This window comes from Falco peregrinus, chromosome 1 (assembly GCF_023634155.1).
Source record: "Falco peregrinus isolate bFalPer1 chromosome 1, bFalPer1.pri, whole genome shotgun sequence".
NCBI lineage: Eukaryota > Metazoa > Chordata > Aves > Falconiformes > Falconidae > Falco > Falco peregrinus.
In genome coordinates, this window is record NC_073721.1 from 65,367,769 (window position 1) to 65,384,017 (window position 16,249).

Here is a 16,249-nt window from a genome sequence, read left to right on the forward strand (position 1 = left end):
GAATGCCTGGTCTCTGCTTCCAGATTTTCTTTTATTTTGGAACACGATTCAAAATTCTTTTGCCACACATTACTGCTTTTGCTTTAGAAATTTCCTCAATTTGTTGGGTTTTTTCGCTGTTAAAAAAAAATAATCACAGCAACACTATGATGAAGCTTATTCTTGCTGAGTTCTTTCGTTACCTTTTGTGAGGCTAATTGCTGCAGAGGGGAGTGTCATCAATAACTCTGCAAAGTTTTAGTCTTACTTGGACAGAGGTAGCAGGAATACCACTCATTACTGGTTCTTACTTTCCTACCACTTCTATTTTTAGAGCTGGAGTCCTTGCAGTTATATTTGCACAGTGTGGCATGAATAACATTTATCTTAGATTTAGATGTGAAGAGGAAACACTTTGAACCTGGCTTTGCTATGCTTGTTATTTCTGTGGCTAGGCAGTTTGGACATTCATGTGGGGCTTGGCCACAGGTTAAAATAACTCTGAAGCCATGTTGAGTTGTTCCTAAAATTCAGAAAATTCAATCAAACATTTTATGTATAATGAGCAAAGTGCCCTGGCAAGTTTGACTCACTCTTTGGCTGCCAGGGTACATAAGAAGCGGATGTGTGTTATTCTGGGGTTTGGCAGCCTGGGCTTTCCCCTTTTGCAAGCAGAATACCTCAGCAGCTTCAAGCCATTTAGCCCAGATGCCTCATATTTATTAATTGCAGCATGTTGATGAGCAAAGGTAGCAGAGTGGTGGTGGTTGTTAGTGTCTCAAACTGATAGACATGAGGTTTCGTCCTCTTGTGGGAGGCACCTAAAAGTATGAGGTAGAACTGAATTAATGGGGATAATTTTAGCTATTTTCTGCATCTAGTAAATGATAATTTTTGATAATTTGGGGGTTTATCAAAGAGGGAAGGAGCTTTTGAAAACTGAAACTGTGCAGGTGGTCAGATGTTGGAACAGGCTGCCCGTAGAGGTGGTGGAGTCTCCGTCTGTGGACACAGCTCTGGGCAGCCTGCCCTCGCTGACCCTGAGGTCAGGATACCTCTTCCAACTTGTTCATTCGTACAAAAATGGCACTGAGCATAGGCAAAATGACATTTTTGATCTTACTTTAATGACTAACGATTAATAATTTCTAAGTTTTCACATTTATAAACAGCTCTAATGGAATTTACTTGTTTTATGTATTTGCAACTATTACTAAACGTTGGGTTTACTCTCGTTTTAGGAGCCAACATTGGCCAGAGTTGAGGCAGGGTGGTCCCTTAACCAACCCATCTTTCTTTTTTCTGTGGCTGTGGTGTCAGTAGCATTGTATTGGTTTAATCTCTGTCTCTTTAAATCTTGAGTTTTCAGGATCTTATGAAAGGCATTTTGGCTGTGAGAAGCTGTCTCCTGTAGCTTGATAAACATTGGCTCGGTATAAATCAATTGGGTTTAATACTGCTTTTACTAAGTCCTTAAAGTGTTTGTTCATGCTGGTCTCCTTTACACACGTATCTCATTTCAAAGTCTCTCTGCTCCCATAATGAATCCTGCTGCTTGAGATAAAAGATGACTAATCAAATAATTATCATACTGTCATGGCTGTGCGCGGATGAGCGGCCGTTTTAGCTGATTTTGTTACCATGTCATTTTGTAACATCTTTGTGTTAGCATATCACAGGAAACCTTTGACACCAGCTAAGGCTGTTGTGCTCACTGCTGTACAGAGATTGTGACTGCTCTAGAGAACTTACAGTTGCAATGATACACAGATCAGTGTAGGATGACGAATTCAGACATCCCCTGTTAATACAGGTGCTAGTTTGTTGGCTACAACAAGGTTTTGAGCCAGCACTGTGGTGTTGGAAGTGTATGTGCAGCCTGATCAGTCAGGTCCTTCTGTGGTCACCCACACAGAGTTTCTATTGATAGAATAATAAACTGTGGAGCGTGTGTTATTTTGAACAGTTAGTAAGATCTTCTGGGAAAGTGCCTCCATTGTGGGCTTTCAGTACTGAGAGGGGGCTTATAAGAAAGATGGGGACAAACTTTGTGGTAGGGCCTGTTGCGATAGGACGAGGGGGGATGGTTTTAAACTGAAGGAGAGTAGACTTAAACTAGGTATAAGGAAGTCATTTTTTACAGTGAGGGTGGTGGAACGCTGGCACAGGTTGCCCAGAGAAGGTGGCAGATGCCCCATCCCTGGCCACATCCAAGGTCAGGCTGGACGGGGCTCTGAGCAACCTGATCCAGTTGAAGATGTCCCTGCTCATGCCAGGGGGGCTGGATTAGCTGACCTTTAAAGGCCTCTTCCAACCCAAACTGTTCTGTGACACTCTGATTACATACTTGACCAAAGCTCTTCTAAAACCTCTTTAAATAGTAGTTCTTCAACAGATCATATCTTTCTAGTCATATGAAGAGACACAATCTCTTCATGGTAAGAGCGGCATCTCTTTGTGATGAAGTTCATGTTGCTGCCTTGGAGTTCTCTAAATGCAGCTGGGAGTTGCAAACAAAATCAGAAAGTGCAAATATAAAAATACTCCTGGGTTTTGGAATATGCCAAAGGCCTCAATCTCTACCAGTATGTATAAACTAAAGGAGTACACAATACATACCCCCAGCTGGTTTTTGGCATGCCTTTAGACTCCACTGGAACTGTTTAGCTTGATAGCAAATGCAATGACAGATACTTAATATTAGCATATAATTTTGTTTCTCGGAGACCTTTCAATGCCAAGAACATCAGCCGTAATTTTTTTCTCCTTTTTCCATTTCAGAATCTCCTTGACTTTACCATTGCCAATTTTTAAAATCAAGTTTAACTGTTTTCCCCTCTCCTCTAAAGCACTGGGGATTTTTACCATCACCTCTGCAGTGGCTCCATACTCGGTACCTATGTGATCCGGGCAAATCCCTCTGCGTAGAGTCTTGTTAAAAAGCCATAGGCGTGGAGTTAACTCTGAATGGTCACAAGCCAAGCCCTTCACCACTTCTAAAATAAATCGTTGCTAATGCTGCTGCCATATGGCCAACGAACATGAGCTCTCAGCGGTCTTTTGATTTCCTCGTTCACGCTTTCAAGTGAGCTGGCTCTTAAACTGGGCTTCTCCTCCCATGTTATTTGTAGTTTATTTCCCGAGCAGCAAACTTGGGAGGCACGCAAGTGTGTCACAAGAATAAATAACTGGATTCAGCTGTCCAGTTAGCGGTTCCTTAGCATCTCCATGATTTAAGCGTGGCTTTGCCACGATGTGGTATAGGCTTTTTCAGGGGTGAGCGCATCCCGACAGCAGGTCGCGGGTGCGGATGGGGGAGTGCGCAGCCAGGCGCGGGTACCGCAGAGGGCAGCTGCAGGCTCCCGCTGTGCAGCAGTGGCCTCTAGTGGAAGATGCTCGGTCTATCTAGTGACCCCGGAGCAGCCGTAAAGCCTGAACACTCTCCTCATTAATGACTCTTCCCATTTCCAAGCTTCTTTAAAACCTGGATCCGCCCCCCCCCCCCCCAGCAGCACTGCAGAAAAACCCAACGAGCCATTTCTGTCTTCTGACTGCTTTGGCAAATACTAGAGTTTGACTATTACATGGTAATGTAACAGCACTGACTTAAATTATTCTAATTACTTTTTTAAGTTTATCCTTGTTTTGGCAGGTTCTCTTGGCGTTTGCCAGTGTGAGCTGGTGCTTTATAATGTAAAACTGGGGGAATATATTATCCTGACCCTTACATTTTAATATGCCTCTATGCAATCTCAGGTTACATAGTATAATTGTGTATAATACTTTTCTGAAGACCTGCAGTGAAAATCTGCAGACGGCATCTGAAGGGAAGGATGTAAAACTCTTACTGCAAGTATTGGCAGCGATGCAGTACTCACACGTGCAAGCTTAGAGGAAGTAGATTGGTATGTGTGGAGCCACCTTGTCCCTGGCTCTTAAACAACAAGATAGGAAAAGTATTCTGAAAGATAAGAGTTCCGTATGTAATGCGTGATAAAATTTTCCTTATTAGCTTTTATAATATGATCACTCAGGATAAACCAGTGAAAACTTTACTTTAAATTTCCCTCTTTGAGCTGTTGTAAATCACTTTTTTTCTTTTTTAGAGGCTGAAAGAATAGGTTGCTGTAGGAGGTGACCTTTTCATTATTGTGTAGGTGAGTGCTGCCTTTGGCAGGATAGTGCATGTTAATCTGTCTCAATCCCCCTTTCTACCCTGGGATGTGAGTTCATGTTATGAGTGTTCTTTCTGACAGATGATGCTAGAAGCCTCTTAAAATCAACTCTGGCAGATATTACTATCCCAGGTCCTTAAAACGCCTGTTACAGCATTTTTAACAACATCATGCTCTCCCTGTTTCTCCTAGTGCAACTTTTCCTTAAAAGGTAAAACTGTTGGCATTTAATCAATGTTGAACTGGGATTTTGTTTAGTGTTCCAATGTGTTTTAGTTTAAAATCTATCTCTCTCTCTACTTTCTGTAGTTTTCAGTGTACTTACTATAGCCCTCAAACAGATACTACTTTGTTTTGAATCTGACCTTTGCTTCCAGTCAAATATTCTTAAGTCATTCTTGTCCTTCCTGCTACTTAGGAAATCTGAAAACTTTTTGCTGGGGTTTTTTTTCATTGTGCAAACGTTGTTAGAAATCATGCTTGACTTGTGCTTTTCAGGAGAAGCCTTAAAGAGAGGAAATTTCTATATTTTATATGAAAAGCATGTTCATGGCAGTAAAAGAGTAGTAGTGGTTTTATGCCTTCTCCAAAAAAGGAATTGGTTGTTGTGTTTTTTTAATGATGAGGGTATTTACAAGTATAGTGTCCAGAAAACAACTGGACTTATTATGTTAACATTGCAAAAGCTCTTCATAAGCCCTTGGGAGGCAACTTAGCTTCTGAAAGCTTAGTGGAGAATCTGTTAAATCAGCAGAAGAATACTGAATTCCTGGTTGAGATTTGAAAAATGCTTGTTTCCAAAACAGAGTATGCTGAATTATGTCTTCCACTGAAACAGCCAACCAAAAGACAGAAAAGTAGGAATAATAAACAGAGTGGAAGTATAAGCCTTTGCAAAAACAACAGAGTTTTAATGTGGAAAAATTTACAAGCTTGAATATATTATAGCATCACTCTGACTTGAAGAAACAAACTTCTAGAGAATGATATATGTAACCAAGTTTTCATCACCAGTTTACTTTGATTTAAACACTTCCAAATGTCTGAAAATACAGGCTTTTTGAAGTAGAAATTACCACTTGTTTTCTTCTCTTCGGCCCATTGATAGCAAGGTATATGGAGAAAAAGCTCTATCCGTGCCAATGAAATGGTGCTGTATCTTCACCGCCACTGATGCTGGTGCTTTCAGAAAAGCCACCATGAAACGTTGCAGTCTGGTCCATATGTTTTCTGTGTAGGATGTATTTAGCCACCTTATCTTCTGTTTGGGGAGCAGGACACGACGGCATCAGTTTGTTCTCTGTGCCTTCATAATGGATTGTGATTTCTTTGTCTTTTTTTTTCCTGTTTTTAGTGATGGTTGGCTTGTAATTGCATACGTGTCTGGTAAAAATCTTGGTAAACTTGCGTGGTCAGGGATTTCCATAAAATTGAGTTGTAGGTTGGTCACGTCGTTTGGCAACAATGGTGGATGCTACAGAACATACCCTTTCCACAAGGTCTTTTTATTCCACAGAAGAATATGGAGGCTTGGTTGTTACTTAAGTAACTAGTAGTAAACATTACTGCTCAGATTTATAAAATGCCTTTCAGCACTGTTTCCTGAAAAAGTAGATTGAGATCTGTTGCTTTGATGTCCTTTCACACATACACGTGCATGTATAAACACACAGAGAGCTACCATAATTTGCACGAGTATTTAGCTGACCACGTACCTTCTTTCAGTTTGCTTTTTTTTTTTTCCCCCCTTCAAAGAAAGACCAAAAAATTAACTTGTTTAATCTTGGGAAAGCATTTGTACAAGGGAGGGAATATTAGACTCCCTAGATTGTGGCTGTCAGAAGAGGAGAGGACAAGGAACCTGCCCAGGTAAGCAGTCCCTCAAAATTGGTAGCCCTTCTAGTAAAGCATTCCTGCTGACGTCATGCTGCCATCAGTGAAATGGTGGTATTTGTCAGAGTAAACTTATTGCCAGATAAATTCCTTCCTTGACTGAAATAAGCTCTACCAAGAGAAATGATTCTGCCACAAATTTAAGGATGGCACATCTGTCAGCGGGTGATACAGTGCTTCTCACCTCCAGCACCTCTGCACTGGCAAAAGATTGTAACTTGGGACAGGTTTGCAAAACAGTGCGAGACTAATTACGTTAGAGACTGAAAGTAACTCTTGTGTGAAGAAATAATGGAGTGTTTTCATCTCAAAGGTGCCTTACGGATCTGATACTAAAATTAACTTGCCTGAATCTTCTTTTCTTCTTGTGGTGATTTTAAAAGATGTCTTTAATATGTTCCAGCCAATCTTCTTAGCAAAAGCTGCTTCTTGTTAGATACACAGTGAGCCTTATCAGAGGCAGTGTGTGACTATCGGAGTACATCTTTCTAAATTCTCACAGGTTTCTTATAAATCTCTACTAGTAAATGTTTTAATTTCATTGTCTGCATAATGAAAACTGGAACTGAGGGCATTTCATTATGTTACAGTGTGAGCTGTTACTAAGAAACTGAGTAATTGGGGCAATAAATATGTATCACAAGTGGAGCAATTCTGCATGTACTGAATAGCAATCTATTCTTTTGAAGAGGTTGGGTTCTTAAATTTTTCATTTAAACATTAAAACTAAAGATGCTAGCCTTCAGCTGGTATGTGAGATAAAGGCATGAAATTGCTCTGTCTAGCTTCACTGTGTTGGCAACAAAAAAAATAGGTTAAATTAAAATAGCAAGATTAAAATTCTGTGTCAGACAGCTACAAGATTAGTTAATGAAAGACTGTATAACCTCATCATAGCTATCTAATGTGAACTGGTATTTGTTGACCAACGAGCTGTACTACAGCTTGTGCATACAGTCAACAGTTTCACTGCTTAGGAGTCAGTTTTAAAGATGTGCCCTGCTGTGTTTCTTTGAAGTCTTTATGTGTTTACATTTTTAATTAATTCTTATAGCTTTCTTTTGTGTTACGTCAAGTATCTTTGTTCTAGATCCAGGTGACAGTGATTCCTAGTGTGACAAGCAGATAAAATCCTGCTTGTGTTTTTTTTGTGCATCTGAAGTTGGTTTACCCCTCCAGAGTTCAGTGTCAGTCAGTAGTCTGTTTGTGTACAATTCAACATGCCTTGTATTTCTCAAGAAGCCTTGCTGATGAAGTGTTGCATTGTTTAGAAGGACAGATTTGTGATTGCTCTCCAATTACTGCCTGGAGATCACAAGAGGGGGGAAAAACCAATACATCCTGGTTGAACTAAGTATTCTTTTGAGTTCAGCACCATCTCTAGTAGTCTATTCATCAACCTTAATAGATGACAGGAATATTACAAATATTACATCTTTGTGGCAGAGAAACTTCTTAACTGCAAGAAATGACCGGGGTTCCCCCCGGCTTCCCCCCCACCCCCCCCAAGACTGAGTTCATCGTGGTCTTAATTGCTGAGCAATTGCTCTTTATTTATTAAACTGCCTTTTGCAAATAAGGGCTGTCTGAGAATCCTTGCAGTATTTGGACTGTTAGTTTCACATGAACTTCTGTGGTAAAAAGAGCAGCGAGGCTATATACAGGTGAGTTTCTCTGTCACTTGAATGTCACATTCATCGATAAGCCCATTGCAAGAGGAGTTTAGCTTTGGTGTGGTAAAATGTGCAGCCCCCTTTTTATCCTGCAAGTAACTACGGTAAGTATCAACTCAGTTTTTGCTTTGAGAAGAAAATTGCTTAAGTATTTCCTAGATAATGTTTTTGCTGTAATTTCTATTTTTCTGAGGCATACAACCTCTAAAGCAGAGGCCTTCACAGGTGATGAAGTACCATACTTTTAATCTGTGGGTATCTGTCCTGGCAGAGATACTAATTTACTCTCCACTAGGGTTGTGAGCAGTATGCATCTTATGCTTTTAGATTCATAATGGAACGTTTTCTCTAGGGTGTTGGAATATTTTAGTTTTTTTTCAGGGAGATGCTAGCTGCATTTTTTTCTAAGAATATTGCTTGCCTTATGTATTTGTAAGACTCAAGCTGCCATTTGGTAAACTGTGAGAAAAGAGACATTCTCTCCCTCAGCACAAATCTAGAAGCACCATCTTTTAAGGCTTGTTTAAAAGTGGGCAGAAGTTTGCTGTTCATCTTGGAAGGTATGTGCTAAGTATTGGACGAATGGTAAAAATATGACAATCAGGCATTACTTAATGTATCGGTTCAGCTGATACCCTTCTGCTGCAGAAACTCTAAAGCCTGACTTGTCTGTTCTCTTAAGTCTACAGCTGAGTTGCTTAGTGTTTATAAATGCAAAAGCATATATCTAGCATTCTTGGCGACGTAGAGAACAACCGTGATGTTATGGGCAATGCCTTAGAGCAAAGGTTTGAGGAGCTCTGAGTGATTTCCTCAGCAAAGCTGATGCTGAGCTGGGAGTTCACGCTTGGCACCTGGGGTAGGAGGGCTGCAGCTCTGCACCACGTATTCTGCATTTAAGGTGTACAGTAAAACAGATGTCAATATGAAAATAAGCAATGCCACTTTAGAGTGACTGCCTGTTATCTCAAACTGGTATAAAGTTATGTGAAGTAAAAGCACATTCCTCTTCTCTAACTGTAAATACAGTCAGTGATAAATATTCAGCCCATTTTCGCTATCCAAGCAGAGGTGATTGTTGCATTTCTTCTCTCTGTTCTTTTTAATTTCTCTGCTGAGTCCGCGCAGCTATAGCTGAGTTGAGGGTGCTAAAGGGAGAGTGTTTCTCCTCTTTAGGTGGCGTGTGACCTCCACGTCTGATGCAATGGCAGCACGTTCTGCAGCAGATAAATGGTAGGCTTTGGACTAAAGGATGCCCGGGCTGCTACAAGGAAGCATTTTACTTAATTGCAAAAGAAATCTTGTTATGACTGCAGTAAATTTGCAAAAGGGTATAAAAGTAAAGGAGAAGTTACTAGTTAATCCTCTAATTCCATTGTAGGTCTGTCAGTAGCTGGTTTAAGCCATTTACAGGACCTATAAGGGACTTCAGATCAGTTGCTCTGATAAGGGGGTCTAGTTTTCTAGCCTTTTGAAGAACTCTGTTCCAGTAATCCTCCTTTTCTTCCCCCTTCCCTTCCCTCCCCAAAGGTCATCACATTCCAGTTTTCTAGATGAAAGTATGTTACCAGAATCGTTGCACAACTCCTGTGCGAGAACAATTGGCAGGGTGGTGTCTGAAGCGGCCTTTTTTGCGTGGTCTTAAGAATGAAGCTGCATACTGCCAAGAAAGCCAGCTGCGGGAGGATTGCTGTAGTCCTGGCAGCCTTCCTCGCCCTGCAGTTGAGCAGATGTGGACCGAGCGCTGAGCTTCAGAAGATGCCTGGGCTGGGAAGGGATTGTGAAGTCTGTCTGAATGCTCCAGCACTCTTTGGGTGCAAGTGGGGTTAGCACTGTCACCCAGGCACCGCTTGGTTTGGCTTTGTGGTCCCAGAAAACATAGTAAAACTGTAGTAGTGGTTAACAGCCTGCTCCACTAGTGTGTACCAGTGGGGCTGAAACGGCAAATGTTAACAGAGCCGAACACCGGGTGTATACTTGTTGCGTAATATTGCAAACCCTATTCAATTAGCATGTAGCATCACTCTTTAAGTACAGGATTTTATAGTGGAATAGGAGATTAAATACGTTGAAGTGCAGAGGAGTGTGGTTGCACAGGATGCAGAGAGAAAGGAAAGTGGAGGACAAGGAACCTGCACCCGGTTCTTGTTTGATTTCTGGTGCTTTGCTTTACCATGATCACAGTTCTCTTCAGATGGTAATGACACATGGTGGGTAGTGAAAAGACACCACTGAATATGTTTTCAAGTTCTTGGTAATATTGTTGTAGCCATAGTGACAAGTTCTTACAGTGGTAGTAATTCATTAAATTGACTGATGGTTCCGGAGCAAAGCAAAAGCTGACAGAGGGCAAGTATCTTCCAAATCTGTCCATTGTTGTAAAAGGCGATTACTGAAAGACTTGTTCATGAAAGTTGTTTACATCGCAAAGCACTCTTCAATCTATAAGGACAAATCTAGAATCATAAACTCTTTTTGCGGGAAAGAGTTTAAGGAAGACTGTGAAGCGGTTGCCAACTACAAATTAAGGTTGCTCTTTAATCTTTATGCCAAAAGACTCCCAGCAACTTGGAAAAAGGTATGAATGTGTAGAGGGAAAAACTATGCAGGTGCTGAAGTTACTTCTGCTTGAAGCACTGTGAACCCCATGCTTTATGGGACCATGGAGAGAATGTACGTATCGGAGAAGCTGCATTCCTGGTCATGGGAGAGGGGCTGATCACAACAGTTGTATCCAGCTGTGTATGTTATCGTACTACTCTCATAGTGGTGAAGTCTCATGTGTATTTTAATGGGGTTGTACGTCACTGACTTGAAATGTTGTCAGAAGTTGTGCATTTCTGTGTAGGAGACATGGATGCAGCTTTCTCGCTGGGTACCGTAGTAGCTTTTTTCTGCATGTAGATTGCTCTGGACACTTGTGGTTTTTATCGGTTGTCTCAATGTTAGGGATGCAAGTAGTGGCTTTTGGCCCGCTATCCATAGTATCTTGCAGTAGGCCTGTTTATTTTGTTGGGGTTTTTATTTTTTCAGCTTCACTTTGCAGTCTAGGGTATTGAAAATAACCAAATAATTGGTCTGAAAACATAAGGGAAAACTGAGTCTCCACTAGAGGATCTGATCTGATGCGAGTTGGTTAAAAAATTAGTTCCATAAGCACAAGATGCCTTTGTGTTTTACTGAAACCTTCCTGCTTTTGGGGGAGGAGGAATTAAGCTTCTGCAGAAACTCTGGGGGAGAAAAGATTAAGAAATAATGCTGTTAATGGAGATGTCTTAAATGGCGGGGAGAGCTGTAAAAAATACCAGCTCCTACCCACTAATGATAGGCCAAGTTTTGCGAACTTAACAGGTTTCATCCTTTTTTCCTCATGCTTTGCCTTTGATGGGATTTTGCCTTTGATTACATGCTTGTGGGTGGAATGTCTGAGACTCTTGGCTACAAAAACTATATAGGTTCTTAAAATTACATTTGTTCTGGCCTGGAGCAGAGCTATGTGGGTGTTTGAATGTTTCTTTGAGACCTGGTGTTCCTTTTGGTTAATCACCTTATGTTATCTACAACTTTAAAGGAAGATGATTAATATCTAGCAGCTGACTGCACGATGTGGCATAGGCATGGATCTGCACTGCTGTAGATTTAATGCTTCGGTACATGAATCATCCGTTGGTGAAGGCAGTGTTTGGATAATCAGTTATCCAGAAATACACTCAGTGGACCAGAGACAAGAAATTCTAAATGTACTTACTATAGTCTCATCAGTGGCATAACGCTTCGTCTCTTAAACACATTAGATCAGAAATACATTATCGTCTGCTTAGGTGAGATGATGTGGATCTTTTTCTGGGCAGTACAGAAACAGAGCACGCTATGCTAGGCTAGAATTTAATGAACTGATAAATAGCTTGTTGCATATGTATCTGAATAGCTAGAATATTTGAATTATACTAGCTGTCTGATGTCCTGTGTACTAATTTTGACAAATGTGGCGAGGGGGGGAAATCCTTACAGAATCAGCTGGATATGTGATAAATTGGCTACTGTTGCTTAGGCAGAGTGAGTTGGATTTTCAGAAGTAATCGGTTTAATTTAAACCCAGCTCATTTTAACTGAAAAAGGTTAGGGAGCAGCCACATGATCAGTTCAGCAAGCGGATCTAAAGAGGAAAGTAGTAATTTCCATTAATACTGACAAGCAGAATAAAACATGGCGAACAGCCCCAGCTGACACAGTAGGTTTCTGTTAATTACTCAAAGTGTAAGCAAACTCTTCAAGATGCAGTTACCAGTGAATTTTGAGGAAATTTTGCATCTTGTTTAAAAGCAGGTAACTGCTTTGTTTTGCCAGGTACCTCTTCATGAAAAAACTGATATGGAAAGACTAGGGAGTGCTTGGACTTGATGGTTGTGCCTGTCTTAGTCCATTCAGCTACAGCCTTGTCAGAAAATGGGTGATTAATCTTGATTACATGAGGGAGAAGAAACTCTGAATTCTAGTTTGCATTTAATTTTAACACTTTCATAAGCACAAGCGGTACATTCATAGTTTGTACTTTAGCTAGAGGTCTTGCATTGCAATTGTGTGTGTGACTTATGACTGTTGCGTTCACAGTCTTGTCTTAATTTATTTTGTAGGGAGAGCTCGTGTGCAGCAGCTAGCAGAGAACACGAGATACTTCAGGAGACGACTGAAAGAGATGGGCTTTATTATCTACGGAAATGAAGATTCTCCTGTCGTGCCTCTGATGCTGTACATGCCAGCAAAAATTGGGTATGTTTAACAGGATAACTTCTCATCCATCTTCTTTAAAGCTAGATTAGTACGAGAATATTAAGACTTTTCTAAGTATAAGAAAAGACTGGTTTGATTTTTTGCTTTTATGATCGTTACTGAGTCTTACGAAACATGGAAGCTTCCCATAAGCGATCTTGAGAAAATCAAGGCTTTTAGCTTGGGTCAGCAAAAAAGCACTTCAGGGAAGCAATTTTAAGACTACCCATTATGTTTTAAAAGTTGGGTGTGGGGTTTACCTGTGAAGTGTATGTATGTGCTAAAGAGAAGCTGAAATTGAATGGAAACTGACATTAAAAGTCACTGGAGGAATGTTTCAACCAGTTTCTGGGTCAGAAGCAGCCAACATTCCCATAGATGAACTCTGAAAATTATTTTTAAAAAAAAGCAGGGGGGCAAGACATGATGGGACACAACAACCTGTTTTTGATGAATCCCACGTTTTTTTAAGAGGTCTGTACTTAATAGCTCAGATATTGTTATTGTAAATACTAATAGAACAACTTGGCTTTGATAATTGCTTTTCAGTGCAGTGCTCAACCAACACTTTCAAATTTGGAGCACGTAGCTTCATTTTAAGCCATACCAAGCATCTCTAGGGCTATTATAGCTCAGTTAGGCTTCAGCCTAGCTAAGCACTGTGTTTCTGCGAGGGAACAAATATCACCTAACTCTCTGCATGAAGCCAGATAGTCTTCCTCCACCCTTCTCAGTATAACCAAATTTATTTAAAAGCCTGGAACCTTCATGGGTGCTGTAGAGTCTGCAGTGTGCGCCATCACACACACAGAGACATACTGTTTCTACCACCCACCTTCTCTACCAGTCAGTAAATTCTGTTCCCTGAAAACATTCATGGAAATGTTTATTAGCTGAGCAGTTGGGCCAGTAACTTACTTAAAAACGAGCAAGAACACAGAACTCTGAGAGTTGGCCTTTAGGATCTACATCTGGTCTACTTCATCCTTTCTTTGTCTCTTGAAGTCTGTTTCTAAAATAATTTGAGAATACTAAATAGATACAAAATGAAGTGTTTCAGGATGCACCTATTTGTAAGGAGCCATAGGTGTAGCAGAAGTCAAAGGCAGAAAACTCTAAAACCTAATAAAAGGATGTTATTTTTACACATCCTTATCCTTGCTAATTCTCAAGATAATGTCAGCTCAGAAAGGATTAGCCATGGCCTGTGGCCTGTAGAAACACCCGCAGCTGCACTACCATCCTGGAAAGGATCTAGATCTTTGTGCTTCATTGCATAAGTGTCAGCCACTAATTTCTTTACTCCCCATGAAAATTTGTTTTCTTGAAGATACTGTGTGACAATTGTATGAGCTTTTTGCACCTTCCTTAAAAATATCTGGTATCGGATTAAATGCTTTCAGTTTGTGGCAATTCAGTGGTTCCCATGATAGGCATTTTAAAAGTGTGACATTCTGTGACCCCATCGTGTATTTTAATTGAATTAAATTGGTGAAAACAAACCATCCTGAAACTGCAGAAGCATCTGCTTGGGGGGATTGCAGCATGGAGGGTTCCTTTATAGTCAAACTTCTGAGCCAAAATCCCCGTTTCCTATTGGAAAGATTTCCAGGCTTAGGTTACAAATCCATTTAGGTACAGCCTGCTAAAAGACCGGCCTCTGCCACATAATTCTTCAGGTTTGTTAGAACTTAATACAGTGAAGTCTTTTGAGAAGGACCACCTTGGGACTGAATTTAAAAAAGGCTTTTGTGAACAGGTGTTCTGCTTCTAAAAGAAAGCACTGGAAGCTCCAAACTGTGGTCTTACAGGCTTGCTTTAAACAAATGCCTGTATGGTTAACACGCGGAGACCTTCATGCTGCTGCTGCTTTGCTGCCACTAGTATCGTGCTGACAGTCTTTCTTGGTCTCTCTGGCAGTGCGTTTGGGCGTGAGATGCTGAAGCGGAACATCGGTGTTGTGGTTGTGGGTTTCCCTGCCACCCCCATCATCGAGTCCAGAGCCAGGTTCTGTTTGTCTGCAGCTCATACCAAAGAGATGCTTGATACAGTAAGTGTCTCATCTTGTCTTCCTTTTGCTCATGCCTTTTGTCAACAGATAAAACAATTGTCTATTTTTTTTGTAGACTGGTTCAATGTTTGGTACACAAACTGGTTGAACCTAACGTTCAAAGCCTTGTGTGGTAGAGCTGGCAACGACTCCATCTCTCTTTCCTTGCTTCAACAATGCGGAACGGCTGCCTACAGTAAATCCCAGGGACTTTCTTTTCCTGTTTTAAGTTACGCGAGGGAGACGGTCTCATTCCTTTGAGACAGTGCTTTTTTTCCCCCCCTCTCTTAAGAAGCTCTACCTTCCACTGAGTCTTTTAGAAGGCAAAAATTCTGCTACTTCTGACCCTAGATGCAAAAGGTTGGGGGGCGGGGGAAGCCTGGGAACCTCCAACGCATCTATATTCTTCTCAAAAGCAAGTGCAAACCTCAGCACGTGATTACTAGTGAGAATTTTTGTTCCGAAGATTACTTTTCCAGTTCTTGTTTACAGCTTCAGAGCTCTTTATCTTAAATGAGCCTGTCCCAAACAAGTCTGTGGCACCTGCAGTGCCTTTGAGTCCTGCCTGCATTAAGCATGTTCCAGCGGGAATGGAGGTCCCCGCTAAGGAGGCCTGCATCACAATTAGGAGATGCTGCCTTAAAAATTAAGGATGGAAGTTCGTCTGTGACTTACATGGTTATATGAATAAGCCTGACTGTCCTTAGTACATCTTAGTGTAGTAACAACATTAATTTTTGAGTCTTCTGAATAGTCTGCTTAGAAATGTACCTGGGCTGGCTTAGGCTCTGTCAAATTTCTCCGTTGTATTTTTTCCCCCACTTTGCTGTTCTGTAACTCAGAACCTGAGCTAGGTTGAGTCATGCCCTTGGACTTCAGGAGAGTAGATTCTGTCCTGTTCAGAGAGCTGCCTGAAAGAATCCCATAGGATACAGTCCCAAAGAGAGGTCGTGTCCAGGACAGCTGGTTGATTTTCCCCCTACCATGAAAAATGGTTCATCCTGACTCACAGGAAAGAAAATGTAGTGGGAAGCCTGCGCAGATGAACAAACCAACAAAACCATAAAATGGAAGCATATAAGAGGTGCAAGCAGAGATGGGTGACTATGGGAAAATCACATTGCCGGGGGGAATTAGAGAAAACTGGGATCTAACAGAAGCGTAGTATTACAGAAAACTTTCTAGGGTAAAATACAGTTATTGCTTTCAGGATGGCTGGCACGCACGAAATCTACTTTACCACAGCTCCCTAGGCAGAACACCCTGCCATCTCAGCACCTGCTGACAGGAGTAACAGAGGGCAGAGCAGAGTGGAGACCCTGCAGCCGGGCTCTGCTCTGCTCCCTGCAGGAATGGGAACTTGATGGTACCACGCAGCTGATAAGCTGCTTAGCGGTTGTCACACGAAGAATCTGAGATGTCTGCTGCTGAACCAACTACTGTGGCAAAATTACCTTCCTCGGATGATATAATCTCATTGTAATACCAACACACACCTCCATCCCAAAGTTACCTGCCTCCAAGGTACTACGACCCCTTGCTGGGCACGGGATACCAGTCAGTAACAGCAATGTATATGCCTAGAGCCACTCAAGCTCTGCCTAAATGTAAAGAAGATAAATCTGAAGGGGGGCATCTGTGCACAGTTAGGTCAAGCTGACCCACTCTTTAAAGTTGTTATAAATGAAGGGACTTCTAATCAAGGGAGT

General features: G+C 41.3%; 1 protein-coding gene across 1 annotated transcript in view; it reads left to right on the forward strand.

Annotated features, from left to right (window-relative positions):
* SPTLC2 (serine palmitoyltransferase long chain base subunit 2) overlaps positions 1-16,249 on the forward strand; it is a 78,836-nt gene that overhangs the window by 52,514 nt on the left and 10,073 nt on the right. Inside the window, exons 10-11 of the mRNA XM_055805166.1 lie at positions 12,355-12,490; positions 14,411-14,540. Of these exons, the coding sequence (XP_055661141.1) occupies positions 12,355-12,490; positions 14,411-14,540 (266 nt within the window). The remainder of the gene's footprint in view (positions 1-12,354; positions 12,491-14,410; positions 14,541-16,249) is intronic.